The following is a 17,878-nucleotide window of genomic DNA, read 5'->3' on the forward strand; positions in this document are numbered from 1 at the left end:
TCTAATTACGAAAGGTGCAATTATAACGTATTTTCCCGAATTATTCCTGCAAAGGAATTTCAGGCATCTACACCGATACGCTTGAGATAACAAAATTTTCTGACGATGAAACGACGAAGTAAAGAATCGTCGGCGACATCAGCAGCAATTCGATCCTCACTCGCTCTCTCGTTATAACCTTGCCAATTTCTGCTCTTTTAACATATTATTATTGAAGAATGTTGGAATACTTTAAGGCGGCATAAAAGGGGGCGAGGTTTTTCACCTACACGTGATTCCAGCCGCCATGCGATGTGGCGAATAGCTAACATAAGCAGCCTCGACACTGTTGAACTGGATGCATTTACCTTATCCTCCTGAAATGCGCCGTGCCTTTTAATAACGTTTATACTGCCGGTTGTTCGAGATATCCACTGATTTTTTACCGCGTATTAACGAAGGCACGCTCTCTTTATACATTCTGCGTATGTATGTTTATATTATACGTACGTACCCTACGCACTGCGCGTGCATATAATGCCGTGCATACTTTAAATCCCGGCTTTTCACCGCGGGCAGAACTACTTGGACTGCACCAGGCGTTAGGAATGCTGCTGTCTGCCATCGACAAGGAATTATAGTCCTGGCCTTACAGGATTTTGTATATCTCGTCATCGATCCTTGATTCACGATCCATTTTATTTCTCTTTTGCTCTCTCGGTATCAAATTTTTATCCACAACTCGTCAATGAGGTTATAAAATTCTTTAAAAATATGCTGCTTTGGTCTCGGGCGATTTTCTTTTCATTTTATTTTACAATACAGTTGAATACAATATGTTTAAAATCTTATGTATCCAAAAAAAGAAAAAAAAAAGAAACAGTTGAAGTATGGACACTTTTCTATTTTTAATCTATGGTCAATGTTAATATCAAATTTTGTTTTCTTTATTATTCTTAATTATATTATATGTATATATATTTACAATACAAATACCGATAACTGATAAATTTTACAAAATGTTAGATCAATCTGCGGCATACTTCAAAGTGATATCAAATCCGGAAAACAATAGATTGAAAAGATCGTTGTAGACAGATCGCAATTGCCAGATAGTTTATTTTACTGAAAAGGAGAAGGAAAAAAAAATATCCCGATCCATGCGCGATGGATCGATGATTAAACGAGATAACGTGTTGGACGAATGATAAACGTTGCTGTCAATGCGATGCGATACGAGGTTTGCGTATGCGACCTGTGGCAGGTAGGCCATCGGTTCTTATATCAACTATGACGTAAACGTTATAATGTCAAATTGGTCGAAGAAAATAAAAATGATCGATGTTTTTTTTTTTTCAAGTATTTTTTGCAATTCATTACAATAACGGAAGAGTCTACAAAAAGTAGATCTGCGGGAAGATTTTTAACGGTGTACCGTTTCATCCTGATCCGCTTATACCGATCGGTCGAAACAGTCGATCCATTGACTGCAGGACTTGTTTGTTATGACCTAAAACCAGCCACGGATCAAAGGTTAAAAAATTGTATAAGCGTTCTCAGTTCCTTTCGTGACTTTTAACTTGATCGTCACAGCTAAGCGATTTCTTTTTTTTTTTTTAGAAACAAACTTTTTATTTTTCCGTCTTCTCTCTTTCTCCCTCTTTCTTCCTTTTCTTCTTCCGTCGTTTAAGTGGTGCAAAAGGAGGAGAAACGCCGCCTTGTTTTTTGATCACCGTTACAAGAGCGTGAGATAAATATGCATACATACATATATATACATAGGTATGCGTCGGTATGTAGATATATAACGACTATTGTTTGTCGTATACCGAACGTAAACGTCAAATGGTTACCGGGTCCGAAAATTCGTCTACTTCCTGTGCGTTATAATTTCGTTGGCGGTGTGACGGAAATATCGTACTTACGTCAGGATGGGAGCTTCGCGGCCGACTCAGAATCTCTGAAAGCCTTTCTTCGCAAGCGCTGGAAAGCTTCGTATTGATCGGCCTGGTTCACTTCGTGTCAAGTTCAAGGGAACCTGCACGCTTCGCCAAAATCTGGCCAATTATTTCCGTCGCGTTTTATCGATATTATACGAGCTACGGATGTATTGATTGTGCCGATGTCGATGCGAATCGGAACCGCGCCTTTCGAGAGACGAGCTTGCATCTCTTCACCTTCTATACTGTAAATAATTTCACGGTTTTTCAGCTGCATTTCTGTAAGAAAATTGTCACCAAAAATAACAACCTTATCGCATGCTTTAAACTCGGCGTTTATCGCTCGAGTAAACATATAAGCCTCTTCCAAAGTCCGATGATGTATCGATTCTCGGAGATATTTTTAAGAAAACGTTGGTCACGACACGTAGGTATTTACGTACGTACCTGTAATCTTTGTGTGTGTGTGTGTGTTTTTTTTCCTTTCTAGCTTCCTGTATTTCTCTCTCCGTTTCAATTTCTCCGCGCGCGTTGCGTCTTCGAAGAGTTTCGAAAAGAACGTTTAGACAAATACCCGTGTCAAATATTCGAGCCGTCATCGTCTCGTTTCGCTTTTGATACACGTCAGATTGATAAATTGATTTACACGTACATCAATCAGCTGCTGTACTGTTATCGATACATCGCATCCGAGTTTTATCAATGAAACTTTCGAATGATTTGCAACATTTGCCGAATATTTATAGCCTCGCGTTGTAAGAAAGCGACTTCCATATTCACTGTTCAGCTGCAGAAAATGTTCGTCTAACCGGTTCCAAACTCGTTACTCGAATCTTGCAGATCCTGGACATATGAAATGTTTGGTGAATTTTTCTTCAACGAGTCACTTCGACCGTATCATGTATAATAACCGACGGATAAGTCCCGCGGTAGATATACACTCCTATCGACCCGCTTATCAAAAACTACACTATATCCCGCTTCAAGCGTTATCTTCTCACGTGTTAAAAACATGCCAAGAGTACGGCAGGCCGATTGTGTGACATTCTTTCATCCCCATCGGCGATAAGCGAGTACCATCTGGTTTTACGAATCGATACATAAATCTTGCGTCGAGTTGGCCATTAAATTGTTCACATCACGGTATTGTAATAGCTTATAAACTTTTTCAAGCAGACCGATGTCGCCACTTTCCTCTTATCATTCCTACGTACTTACAGCTTTCCTTGTCAAAACACTGACTCGGTAATTCCGCGTCAAGATAAGACCAAGGTTCCTAAAAGTTAGTTACGAACGATCCGGTACTTCCTTCGCGGTGTCCTTGTGCAAGGAATGTGTGTGTATATCTACGTAGTGCAGGACGCCTGACCTTCCTCCGGAAATCCGGTCTGTCACGCAGGATGTTACGAGCACAAGTCCGGCCTTGTTTCACGTTGATAAAAACAAATTTTCCTTCTCCTATGTACGCTTTCTTCAATTTTTCGAAAACGATTCTAGATGCGAGTTGAGTAACGGTTCATAAAATGCCCGAATACATCTGCAGGCTGTTATCGATTAAAATATCGCTGTAAAAATTATATCTGGACCGAAAAAGAAGCGGCGAAAAATGCACGTTACATCGCTCTTTAAATATATTATACGTTCAGGTATAACTAACCGAGTAACGATTTCCGGAAATTTTTACGAATCATCTATCTATGTCGACCACGATATCTGTACTGAAAAAGTGGCGATGACTAAGTATTGTAAAGTTAGATTATTCAGCAGGCGTAAAATAGTTCAGTGAATCAGATGAACGCCGCGAGTCGGTTCTACGATACAAGTTTAATGTTGGTAGGTAGGTAGGTGTTCATTAATCAACTAGATATTCGGCCTTTTCTTTCAAACGAAACCGATAACGCCGAAAACTTGCGGCGTCTTTTGACGATGCAGCGGTGAATTAGCTTACATCCGCTTAAATCACTCTGGTTAGGCGATCCTCTCGGTGCAATCTAACTTTTAATTCCGGCGTCAACCCTTCGACTACAAGGCGTCGTCGTATGCTGGAAAAAGTTTGTTTGTACTTCTTTAACCTGATCGATGTATCGAACCAGCTGGCTTTAGAAGCTAGGTATGCGCATTGCAGGGTTTTTCCTCATCGGTGCAGCAGCAGCAGCGGCAGCATACTTGTCCAGACGATTGTATACACTGGCTGCATTAGCGTGTTTGGAAAAGGAAATCTTTACTATTTTCTTTCGACATGTTGTATAATCGTCTCTAGGCTGTGATCAGAGATCGCTTTGAGCCTCCAGGGCGTCAACTGACATCGTTTTCAATCAATTTCACTATTCTTCTTTCATTCAAAAACATGTCAAACAATGTCATTTTGTCATATCAGGAACCTACGTTAATTTGTACGATTCTCAAGACTTTTATCGAAAACTCTAGAGAAATAAAAATTGAAGACAGACGAATTGGAAGCGACGAATAACTTGGGTATTTCTCTTTGAAACAATTTTTTAAACGTATCCAATTTTGATTCTATCGAAATTTAGAAAGATAAAGCCATTGCACAAGAAATTTCAGTGAAGCATTACTTATATCATCGTATCTTCGAATAATAAAATTCTTTTTAACGATATGCTGAATTCCAAGCGTTGGGATAGATGCGCATACACAGTTTCTATTCAAAGCCTGTTAAACATTTCTTGCTGCCAAGTTATTTAGGCCGCGTGGACGAAAAAAAAATCGAATAAAGAATCAAAGATAAACGTCCGTTCGACGGGAAAACGATCTTGCGTATATTTGACCACCGATTACGAGGTGACGATAATAAGATCCGGAATCATGGTTACAGTTAGCATACAGGAAATGTCTCCGAACTTTTCCTAAAATATCATATAACGATTTATGGTAATGATTTCAACACAGTTAAACCGCCGATGTCAATGGATAATCTGAATAAATGAGTTCAGGTAATTAAAATCAATTGTAATTCTGAAACATCAATATTTCTTGTGTTTCTGGGGATAAATTAACCGATTCGCTCATGTTTCTTACTTTGGAAAAAAAAAAACACACACACACACGCAAACAACAAACGGTCATCACGTGGAAAAAAATAACTCGAGTTTCGCTTCCGTAACGCCGGGCAAAGTCTTGCAGGAAATTTTCAACGTATCGGTACAGCTTTTACTGCGTACACTCTGTGCATTCCGAAGAAGCTCTTACCTCACGTATGCATAAGTCGCATACCAATCGCGAGATAAATTCTCAGCAGCGGTCTTGCATTGCCGTAGCGTCAAGTGTCTTTAAAAGGGTTGAATTGTTTTCGAAGACGTGGCGCACTCGCGTTGATGATCGAATCGCGCGTTCCCTTTATAAAAATGCCCTCCCCCCGCAACAAGCCAGGACGGTGTTGGCGTAACGTGCAATTAGTTAGCGAGTGTATAATAGAGAAGGCTACTGAGCCGTGCAAGGTCCGGCTGCGGTCCGGTCTTAGCTAATCACTGTTTATCTCGGGGAAAGAAATGGGTCAGAAATTCAATACTAAGTTGACCGAGCTCATAGCTCAAGTCTAATGGAACGCGTCACCACGACGCTGAAAAAGACTTTAAAACGCTCGAGAAATTCTTTCTCTTCCCTTCTTACTTTTCTTCAAGGGACGCGACTCTTCCGCGGTTCGACGTGGGAATGAAAATTCTAAAAAAATCAAACTTTCGTTAAAAATAACGACGCCTTGACCATCCTTCGTCACGCATGCGTACTCGATGCAACAGCTGTTACATTGCCGAATACTTATCGTTATCGTTATTGTTGTTATTATTATTATTGTTGTTGTTGTTGTCGTTAGTATCAACGGCAGTAATAACCCAGATGTAATGCAACGTCGTCGGAGCGCGGTTCTGCTGCAGGCATCTCTGGAATTCCAACGCTGCAGTTATTTTAAGTCTCGAACCAACAAATAACTCTGGATTTGAATTGGTTGCCACGGGGTGCATTCCTAGCGGGAATTCGTCCGTATGCGAATATGCAGTAGAGTTTTGAGTCATAGATTCGGGATGAAAACGGGGTTGATTAACGTTGCAAAAAGGCAACCTCACAATCACCGAACGAATTCAATTATACCTAACCTGCATTGCGAAGTGAAAATTTGACGCGAGATGTAACAGGGGAACGTTAAAGACGTTGAGAAAGTCTCGATGATATTAGTAGTGACATTTTTGCAGTAATAGCTGAAGCCCGCGCTTCCCAGTTTTATACGTATACTTATAAGTATCTGAATGTAGGCTATTCCAATAACGTCACGTAGCTCGTCTAGCCGCTGTACGGCTTCTAAACGTCGGTTTGAACTCTTTTCTTCTTCTTTTTCCTTTTATCTTACTTTCCTATCAGGCACTACTCCAGTTCTACCCTTGTTCTTCTTCTTTTACTCCCTTGTCCACTCCACTCCGCGGCACGATCACATCTTGCAAAATAGAATGGGGCTTGATGTACGAAGCGATCTTCAACTATGCATCAGGGATTTTAGCTTTCGTTACAAAGCAACCGCGGAATCAGGTTGGATCAATTTTTTTCATATTTTGTTAGGATCATCATTAATATTATTCCTATTTTTTTATCGTTGAGATAACTGGAGGGTGAAGAACGACGTTATCACTTTGTTTGAGATCGAAAGAGAGAAGGTGTAGCAATAAAACGAAACTTTGATAAGATTGAGAAGAGAAGAAAAGAAGAAAATAATGAGCAAAAAAAAAAAACATTGGAAGCAAAATGAGATGGAGAAAAATCTGTTACCGTGTGGGCGGTGCCGCTCCTTTATATTACGGCTGAACGACTTTTAGTAATCGGTATAATTTATCAAGCCACCATTTCTAATTACTTACCTTTCACGTTCTTGATTTATTCATTATGTTTCGGTTATTTACAACAAATGTAAAAAAAACAAACAAACAAACAAACAAACAACAAATAAAGAAAAGCGACCATCGCAATACAGCTCTGCGATATCTTGTCGAGTTCATCGTGAACCTCTGTTCATCATGCCTCGGGTTCATCCGCATCACCTACTGTACTTACACGGGGTGTAGATCCGTGTTCGTTTCAACGGTCCGAACATAGCGGTGGAGAGGGAGGGGGGGGTTCGTTACGTAATAAGATGATATTACGTACCTTCACAATTACGACGAATCAGTCGGTCACTTAAGTATTACACAGTGTATAATATGTACTTGTATTATATATGTATACTGCATTTATGAAAGGCTCGTTTAATTGCAAGCGATTTGTATCTGGTGGTGATCATCATCATCGTCGTCGTCGCCGTCGTCGTCCTCTCGCAGCTGCAACACTGATGCTGCATGCGTATTACGTGCCTATAATAGTTTTACCGCGTGTCCTGCGGATGGACGGATAGACGGCACCTGTGTCTCTCGGTCTGTTGAATAAATGCGGTGCGATTATAAATTATAATCGTTCGGAGAGTCACCTATCTTCTCCGCTTCGCTATTTCCTATAACCATGCGCGTATAACTTGCATATTACAGGTCTATCAATATATCTATATACGTATACACATAGCAGGTACGTGTACGAAGAGAAGCTGCAGCTGAAGGCAATTGATGATTAATTGCGGAATGAGTAATTGAATATCATTACAGCTGTTTTTTTTTACTCCGTGCTACCAGGTGCGTCCAGGCACTTTGCCAATAACTCAATTGAGAGAGCTTTTAGCAATCTGTGATAGATATTCTGCGATTGCTTTTAGAGACGCTTGACGGGAAATTATAACGGCTACAAAAAAGCGGCAATGATAGAACGGAATATTATCCCTTCGCACTTTCAAGTTTAGCGAGGGAAAACTGTAACGCACGTTGCACAAAATCACGATTTCTGACCGTAAAATCTTAGGGCTAAGTCCTAAGCGTGAAGGTGCGGGTTGCGACCTTTGGATTTATCGAAAATACAGTGGTTGGTCGATCCAAAATGGATTTGGAAAAGCGCAATAATGCGGAATGAACGCGAATACGCGCTTATAGGTATGTAACAGAGGTGAGTTTGCAGAGAGGCGGCGATACACGAACCGCGCCGCGTATTGATTGCGCGAGACGCCGGCGCCGCGGCGCTTCGCGAGTCAAAACGACGCCCGAATTCCGAGCTAGGTACATAAGGGAAAAGCCGGGGCTCGAACCCGCGCCGTTTTTGCTGCAGTGCAGTTAAAGCCGACGCTCAACGACGCGTCTTGACACCCGACACCTTTAAGCACCTTGTAACAGATACTTGACTCGACTATTGCTACATACCAGATTACACATTTAATTTCCGTTCATCCTGCGCAGCCTGCGAAAATTACAAATTACACTCGATCCTAGGTCGGGTTTAACTGCAAGTCCGTGAAAGGGAAGATCGAGCGGAATTTTAACTAGAAAATGATAAACGGAATGGAAAGCCGGGTGGCATAACGTAAATCTGGAAGCGTAAGAGAACTCGAAATTCGACTTTGTTAGTTTGGATTCTGACTTGTCATGAAAGTGCCAAAAAAAAAAAAAAAAAAAATTAATGCATACAGTTCTGCTTTATCCTGTGAGACCAATTTTCGGGATCAACGAAATTTCTTTGAAGTGCTTGCAACCTTTGAAACGAAACTCACTGGCTGAAATGATTCCTCCTTGAACGAACTTGGAGTGCTTGGGCATACCTCTTGCAAAAATGAAAGTGTGATACGGTATCGCTCTCGTATTAATGACTCCAGTTCTCTTCAGCAGGATACGAGAACAACGTTTTAACGCTTAAGGTTCATGGGTACGTTACACGCACCCTTAGAATTCTGGAATCAGACGAACTGAATGTATCGCTTTGTTGAATAATCCAAGTCTGCAGACGTATGAAACGTCCGTACAGCGTAGATACAAAAGAAGTTCTGGGTTCTTTGTACCCTGCATCCTACTTGACGATTTCTACCGCTTTGTCGTTATTGCCAGCGTTGCTGTCGCATCGTCGGAGGCACGAGTCTGGCCACCAAAGTGCTTTTTCATTTTTTTCTCGTTTCTTCCCCTTCCCTCCTCTCCCAACGTTGCTCCGCGTGTTCGTTCAGAAAATAAAGAAATCGGATAACAATGGCAATGGAGCCCGAGTCGCGTATTCGTTGTGGCCGGAAGGTGTGCGATCATCTTAAATTTGCATCGGTGTCACATCCGGGTTATCAGGCACACAATGATATTACGCGAGTAAACGTGCGTACGCGTTCGATACCGATCCGAATCGCAACAACGCGCCGTTTCCATTGTACGAACCGTGCGAAAACAACAATCCGAGAGACAGACAACGAGTCCGCGTACTTTGCACCAAATTTAATCGTCACGGTAAACTCTCGACCGACGGATGAAAGAACCGATTCAATACACAAACGACAATTCGTAGAGCTTGCGTAGGGACTTAATTTTCACCTCTCGTGTAACCCGGCGTTTAAATTTAAGATTCCGAAACACGATTAGTACGCCTACCATTTACACCGACGACGCGAGTTTAGGCTCGGGCTCAGGTTCGGGTCATTTCGTGACCTGCCACTTGCGTTACTTCCTTCCCATGAACCTAGCGCTCTGATCCTGGGAAGATGCCTTCGAAGATACGGGAGATGCTCGTACTGATAACATCAGGATCTAAAGTTGTGCCATCACTTTCTCCCGCTTGTGCCACGCGGGTATCTCGATCCTCTCGACCTGCATGGACCGAACGTTAGACGTCCGTCAGCTGCAGGGCTATCTTTTAAGAGCTCGAAGAGCGCTCTCTTCTTCTATTTCCACCTCGTAGCCTCTATTTTGGTATGAAAATTCCCTCCACTTTCCACTTTCATTTCGGCCAGTCGATCGATCGATCGATCAACTTCTTTTTAACCTGCCTTTTTCAAACGTAACTGCGCGGTCAAGAATCATTTGGATCATCAAATGCTCTGCAAAAGTATGTTGAAGCCAGTCAAAACGGAGGCCAACTCCTTGTCTTTTTTCAAGGAAATCAGCTAATCCGGTTTCCGAAAACGATCGTTATTCCTCCTAGAAAAATTAACGCCTTCCGTACGATGTGAGATTTGGAATCGGATCGGCGAGACGAAACAACAAAGCCGACAAAGAGTATAACAGTGCGAAGCGAAGGAGCGTGCAGACGATTCGTTTAAGGCTAGTCTGTAATAAGCCGTTAATGTTGGGTGAAAAAGCATCAAAGCGAGGCGTGCAAAAAGGTTATTACAGAGTAATTTTCATCGGCGGACCAATCGAGCCGTGCAAAACTATCATCGAGGTTGTTAAGTCGGTTAAGTTTGCAGTGTTTGCGAGCGAGGAGACGATCGGATCGGAGCTTGGCTATCCGGCGAGTAAGTTTGCACGCTCCGTAGACCCGGACGAGTTACATAATGCAACCGTCGGCCTTGCATTATAGCGTCATAACTATCATCCTGTCCGCTTACCTGCAATGCCGTTGCCGCTGCTGCGCCTTTCATGACTAACAGGCACCGCCATTTGTCGTGATTCAATTTATGGCAAAAGATAGCGACAATTATTCTGAATAATGCTCGAGGTTTTAGTACGGTAATAAGCAGGCCTATTACAATAATAGTTATCGTACGCGAGGCGGTTTAAAACCCGCAGCTTCTCTTCCGCGGCGACAATCATCGATCCGCGAGTATTTAAACGTACCTGGACTCGCTTGTTCGGATATTGCGGAACAAAAATTCTGCGTCCATGCTCATGAATAAGAGCTTCCCATAAAATCTAGTCCCGCATTTGTACGCTTCGGACGAGTATTTGCGAACAAAGCGAAAGAAAGAAACAAACAAACAAACAAACAAACGCACGTCGTTTCGACTTCCTTGCGTGTCTCGTATACGTGTTGTATGTATACCTGTATATATATAGTTCTAGTCGTGTCGACGTAATATCGTCGGTTGGGACGTTGCCGTGACGTGGGCGTCACTCATTAATCGGCGTACTGCCTTTTAATATTTAGGTACGCACTTGGAGCTCCTCTGTTATTTCTGACGTTCGGAAGGCACTGCACACCGCGAATTTCAATTATACTCTGTCATTATTAGATACACTCGAGCACTGCCGAGCTTGGCTTTCCCTCTAATCGACATCGTTGCATTGTTCCAATTCAGCAACGAATTGTTCAACTGTTGCTTCGGTCGGTTTAATTGGATTTGCAGTTTGACGTGGGTTCCGTTCGACGTAATTCCCGATCCAATATTCGCAAGGTTTTCAACCTCGATTATCGAACAGAGTTCACTGCGATTTAAGAGGAAAGGATAGTCACGGATGCTTGTGTTGAGAACGAGAAAAAAGTTAAGACCCCCGTCATCCGTAATTGGCAAGTAATCGATCAGCTGTTAATTCGTATTTTTTTTTTTTACTGGTTTTACTTTTTCTTTCGCGAATTTTTATAAGTCAGAGTCTCGGTTTGTAATTCCTCCTCTTCAGAACCTGCAGTACGAATTTAATCTTTGTTTCCTCAGACTGATTATTCGACCAAAGAGAAATAGAGTCATAGATTATGCCGCGTCGTACGAGAAAGTGTCCAGCTTATTGTATACGAATGTACGTATGTATGTGTATATAATATATGTATGTAAAGAAGCGGTATTGCGAAAATAGGGATAGAAAAGTTTCACCGTGAGAAGCGCGAAGGCCAGTAGCAGAATTTCCCAATCTCTTGTACGCGTCTCTACGTGGCAAGGTATATACGTATTACATGTATTGTATATATGTACGTGTATAAAGATTTGATACGTAATTTACGAACGTTTACGGTATAGGTGAGTCGGCGCATATGACGAAGATGTGATATATTGTGCTTATAATAACCCGCGATTCTTAACCGGGCGTTCCATGATTGTGACCATTTTACCCCGGCGTGAAAGCCTCCGTGGGTGTTCGGCATAGAAACTGATATATTCCGATAGCCGGTTTAACAATAATTTACCAATCACCCGATCGCCCAGCACGCGGCCAATCCAATCAATTGTATATTGTGTGCGTATCATTTGAGACTAGCGTTGTTGCAGATACCATCTAAATGTATGTAATATCTTATCTTCCACGCTATAGATGCAATGATCGATAATTATTTATTTTTAAAGTACCTACCTGGACCCTCGACTCTGGGACGCGTAATCGCGCGCGCGAAAGAGAGAGAGAGAGAGAGAGAGAGAGAGAGAGAGAGAGAGAGAGAGAGAGAGAGAGAGAGAATCTCGCAGTGCATGCCGGATTAATATCAAAGACACCGCTACGCAGCAGGGCGGATATTGCGACGGAGCTTATTACGCGTAAAAAAACAAGGAATACCAGAAAAATGGTGAATCCACCTTTCCACTAAAATTCCGAAGCCGTTGGCGGAACAATTATAATTACCGTCAATTATTGTGCGATTCGTATAGATACAGGGTACTTAAATTTGTCACTGATTTCTCTCTCGAGGTTGACAACGAATGCCTGAAGCTCACCTGCGGCACGATCATCAGCCTCGAGAGTTTGCAGGGAATTTGTTTTTTCTTCCTCGTAGTTTGATTCTTTTTCTCTCACTCTGTATGTAAGCAATAATACTGCGGCAGAGAAATATCGTACAGCAAAAATTCTCGAGTGGGGAAATTACGGTTACAGATTTTATACCTAATAGCTATTAATTAAAATGCCTAAGAGTCTTCGCTGCAGCTGCGGAAAATTCTCCACGCATAACGATACGCGTATAACGGTGAGAAGAAATAACTCTGTGCTCGAGTTTTCCGCGAAATAATTTCTACACCCGAGAGTGAACGTTTGGTGTACATAAATATACGTTGGGGTGTTTTGGAAAAAAATAATTTGCCATTTTTTTTATCATAACACTCCGTGAAACGTTTTTTTAGGTTGAATAACCGTTCTAATTTATGCGACAGATCGAGCTCATTGTCAGTTAATTTTTCATTTTTTTTTATTACGCTTTTTTGAATTCAGAAAGAATAGCGGACAATTTTTTTTATTGCCTACATCAATTATTATACAAATTTACGTCGCAAAGAAAACCCACACTTGTAATATCAAGTTTCCAGTTGATGCTTGAAAAGTGTATCTGACTACTTTTGCATTATTAATTCAATCTCATGAAATAGTTATAATTTAATATTAACTTTTAATTTCGGAAAATAAGATTCCCGGTTGGTATATCGTTGCGTTATAGATCGTGATCTTTGGGTTGAATATTAATGTCGGGAAATAAATAATAATCGAAATGTTACAACGTGTTTCTACACAAATTGGGAAAAAAATATGAAAAAGTGAAAGATCAAATTATCGCGATCTTCCGCATAACGTAGAACGCTCATCTTTTTGCAAAATCTTTCCTTTAACCTAAAAAGAAAAAAACTTTTTCGGGGGTGTCACCGTGAAAAATCGTTAATAATTATTACTGAAACACCCTAGTATACATGTAGGCACATGTATATTTGACGGACGACGCGAGGAATCAAATATCTCACCGTACGTCAATGATCCGCGTACGTACGTAACACCTATTCGATCTATTCATCCCCCATTCCCAGGGACGATACCTCGATATTATTTACCCGACCCGATTTTCAATCGCGCAAGGTATAATATTGGAATATCACTCGGCTTTCAGGTGCGCGATTTGGTCGAACGATGCAACTGTCCAACCCAATTTCCGATGATCCGAGTATCCGAAGGAAAGTACAGGATCGGTGACACGAAGGTTTTGATCTTCGTCCGCATACTGCGAAATCACGTTATGGTGCGAGTAGGCGGAGGGTGGGACACCCTAAGCCATTATCTCGACAAGCACGACCCTTGCCGGTGCCGCAGCTGTAAGTTTACATACCTATATCTTTCTTGACACTTTACGATACTAACCTAACCCAACCCAACCCAACCCAACCTAACCTAACCATCATCGTCAGACCCTGCAGGGTTGATTTGTCGGAAGGATCGATGCCTAACCCGTTTCACCGTACGCATCGAGAGATAATCCTTCACTTCTACAAGTCACAATTTATTATTAATTATAATTATTGTACTCATTCGATTATTAAGACGAGTCGAATTTTACCTTTGTCACAATGATAGCGCACCGTTCAACGATTTCGGCAAAATTGATCCAGAAGGCGGGCGGGTCGTTTGATCTTGGAAGCGCGCAGGTACACTACGAACGGTGAGTTGGGCATGTCATGGTACAAGTTGAGAAAATTATATACCACTTGAAAAAACATGATGCGCTGAGATAAATTTCATCTTTTATAGTTACTGTAGAAAATTGTAGTAAAATGCGGGCATACTTAAAGCAACGGTTTAAATACTGTTGGAAATGAAAGCAAGTTTTTATCCAATTAGTAACTATTTAGTGTATAATTATTTTAAACAGCCATATTCTCCGGTTGGTTGTATCGAAACGTTAAATTTTCATTTTTCCACCCACTATACTAGGTACCTACGCTTTTACGATTGTGGTGAAAAATGAAGATAGTTGAAATAAAAGACTATATCTATGTACATGGTACAGTAACCAGAACTAGAAATTTCTCTCAGCGATTTATGTAAATATGTACAGTAATGTTTATCGACGCCTTTCCTTTCTGGCTACCTTTGTTTCGGTCCGGAAGAAAATGCGAGATCGATTCTATACGAATTATGTAACAATGACTCCCATTCTCTCACGTCAACTTCATCGCCATTCGTTGTCACATGATTCGTACAGTATCGAGCTCGAAATTTCTTTCGGACCGAGGAAAAATTATCCGGAAAGCGAAGGCATTGACGAACGTTACCGTACAATATCGGGGTGTCGATGATCTTGTTGACGAGCGTAAAAATACAATTTCTCCTCTAATCGTAAGATCACCTCCGAGAACCCGTCGCAGCTCGGCTTCGAGCGTTGGTTCCTGTGCGGGAGCCGGGGTGCAAAATCAGAGCCCTCAGCACCAGCCGATGTCCCTGCAGACGAACAGAACGATCTCCGCAAACCGATCCCGTTCACCGACCCCGCATCAGGTACAACAGAACAAGCATCTCGGCGAGGAGTTGAAGAAGTCTTCGAGTCGATCCCGGAGCCCGACGCCTCAGCGAAAGTTTTTGGGAAGCCCGAGTCACCTCGGAAGCGAGTTGAACAAGCAGAGGTCGAGGTCGCCGACGCCGAAGATGAACTCCAGGTCCAGGAGCCCGACCCCGAAGGTAGATAACTCGAGGATCGGGACTTCCGGTCTCGATCCGACCCGGAAGGCGCTCAACGAGGAGATCAGACAGATCAAGTACGACGGACGCTCTCAGATGTATCATAGCCGAAATCAGGATAGCTACCAGGTAACTAATTGCCTCGGGTTAATTAACCGCACTCGCTTTACGTTCGTTCTGCCGACGTTCTTCTCTTTCTTTTTATGTTGGGTTGCATTTGTATTCGTTTTTGTTTCATTTTTTTTTTTTTCTTGCCTTCAAACGTGGAACCGTTTTTATATTCTTCCTGCGCACCGGCCGGCGGAACTCTTCCGCTGATCTGCACATCTCGACTGTTACACAATCCGTACAAGGTCTATCAAAATACAAATGATTAGCAAAAAAGCGTGCTTAAACACCGTGGTTACGTGCAGAACTAAAACGCTGCATCATTTAATAATCGTTTTTTTAACATGCAATATGTACCTGAAAGTGGCAAAGAATATCGATTTTTTTTTATTATTCTGCCATTCGAACGTTGAATAAAAGTTTGTCATTCAAAATCTCGATCTTTTTTTGATTTTTGATTTTACAATTAAAATTCGTCTACCTTTTCTCTTTCTGCCATTCAATCAAAAATATATCGTGACAAATCCATACCGCTAGAAAAATTATCGACAAATTTTGTTCTTGTATATATATATATATATATATATGTTATACGATTTTGCCGGGAGTAATATATTGTGGTATAAATTGTCGAATCTCCCGCAAAAATGTTTCAGGATCCTAAGAAAGATCTGCATCAAGAGATCCGGGCGAAGGTGCCGCTCTCGGAGGAATTTTCGAAACGTTACGTCGTCGAGGGCGGCGTGGCTCGTCGGGCCTCGTCTCACGACGACACGCCGAGGTACGAGCCCTCGATATTCAATTACAAATGTCACGAGGACTCGTCGAGCAGAAGCCCGACTCCGAGTCCGCCGGGTGTGATAAAGGAGGAAACGACGGGCGAGAGGTTCGCCAAGGATGTCGGCAACTACGCCAAGTCACCTCAGGGCGACGGCGAACATTCGGACAATGGAAGCGAAGTATCCGACGAAGGCTATCGGAGCCTCGGTGCCGTCCAGCCGGCATCCGCGAATTCCACTTCCGGTTGCAGCACGCAGGCATCGCCTACGGTTGTTGACTATCAAAGTGAGTAAATCTTCGGCATGCCGCTAACCGACCCAGCTTCTATTTCTTCCTCCACGTATTCTTGTTTGTATGTTAAAAATCCAGGTTGACGAACCCGAGCCCGCAATTTATTCTTTCGTTCTTTCATCGCGTGTAATTTTCTTCTCGTTGTATGATCCGAAGCAACTTTTTGCCCGATTCAATTTGCGAATTGATTATTTCGACTCGTCATCCTTTTCCAGATATGCAATACTTAAAAATCTTGATAATACTCAAAATTCGCGAATATATGTATATACTATATATAACTTTGTGTCGAATTACGCATACATGTATGCGCATCATCGATGCAGAATATACTTGAAATTCCCGCTTAGAAAATGTGAAATCGGTATACCTATACGTATAGAGCGATCAACGAACGATCGGTTCGATCCGAACCTAATTATAAGGTTTTTTTTCGCCTGCTACATCTTTTTTCTTCTTCTGTCATTCCGTACGAAAAATAATATACTCACAATGAGTCACGCTTCGTCCAATTTGACTTCTCCGCAGACGCTGGTCTGTAATTAACGATAAAAAGTTGATCGAGAGTCGTTTAAGCCGCTTCGGCAAAACGATTATTATTATTATCATCATCATCATCATCATCATCATCATCATTATTATCATTACTTTTATTACTATTACCATCATCATTTTCATCTCAGTTTGTTACATTAACGTGTGTGTCATACATGCGCCGAAGAGGTTGACACTCCCCCCCCCCCCCCCCCCCCCCCCTCCCCTCCTTTTTACAAGCGGACGGTATCGTATCGCCTATGCGTATACATTGAGCGACCCTTAAACCCATGCATCATAGGCACACTTTAGAAATCGGTATTCGATTAAATCGCTTGTCGGATGATCTCCAGCTGGGAAGAAAGTACAAAGTATCATGTACGCGAATTAATTTCCCCGTGTAGATAGATACATCGTCGCCGTACAAGTTTCATTTTATATCCTGCATAAATGGTACATACGTAAAGGTACCCCATGGCAGGTATGACGCACGCGTGTCTTGTACATGTAATACCGGCACGTGTAAATTCGATACGTGTAGTCTGATTAAACCGCGAAAACACCATCGAATGTTTTGCCGTAGTCATCGGGTATAATAAACAGGATGAAGCACGCGAGGAATTTCTGGCGGAACTTGAACGCTGGAGCGAATCTATTTGATATTTCTAGGTATCTCGGTATGATCGGTAATGCGGGGAGATCGTAAAACTCTGCGATAACGATGCATTATGTTATGCTGGCATTCGAGCGTCAGCTCTCAGTTTGAGAATGTAAGCGACTCGCAAAATAATGTGACGTCAGCGCGCAAATGTCATCCTAAGGTAGCGGAGAAAAAGATGAGGAGGGATAAGAAGAAGGAGAGAAGGAACACGAGGTGTTGGCACTATTAATATAATATACCTGTAGGTATGATGTAAATTTTTAAATCGTCATTATACAGAAATTATCTCGCGGGTAAAATTTTTCCGAGAATTAGAATCATTTTGAGATTCAAACTCCACGTGCGTTAATCGGGAAAGATACTTTCGTCTATGCGACTACGCATGCCCCCTGATGTTCACG

The 17,878-nt window shown here is 42.0% G+C and overlaps 1 protein-coding gene across 1 annotated transcript in view; it reads left to right on the forward strand.

The window, feature by feature from the left end:
• The window catches only part of LOC124213956 (GAS2-like protein pickled eggs), a 43,192-nt gene that overhangs the window by 17,623 nt on the left and 7,691 nt on the right, over positions 1-17,878 (forward strand). The window contains exons 4-7 of the mRNA XM_046615794.2: positions 13,542-13,743; positions 14,003-14,087; positions 14,770-15,232; positions 15,868-16,276. Coding sequence (XP_046471750.1) covers positions 13,542-13,743; positions 14,003-14,087; positions 14,770-15,232; positions 15,868-16,276 — 1,159 coding nt within the window. The remainder of the gene's footprint in view (positions 1-13,541; positions 13,744-14,002; positions 14,088-14,769; positions 15,233-15,867; positions 16,277-17,878) is intronic.

This window comes from Neodiprion pinetum, chromosome 3, assembly GCF_021155775.2.
Source record: "Neodiprion pinetum isolate iyNeoPine1 chromosome 3, iyNeoPine1.2, whole genome shotgun sequence".
NCBI classification, from domain to species: Eukaryota; Metazoa; Arthropoda; class Insecta; order Hymenoptera; family Diprionidae; genus Neodiprion; species Neodiprion pinetum.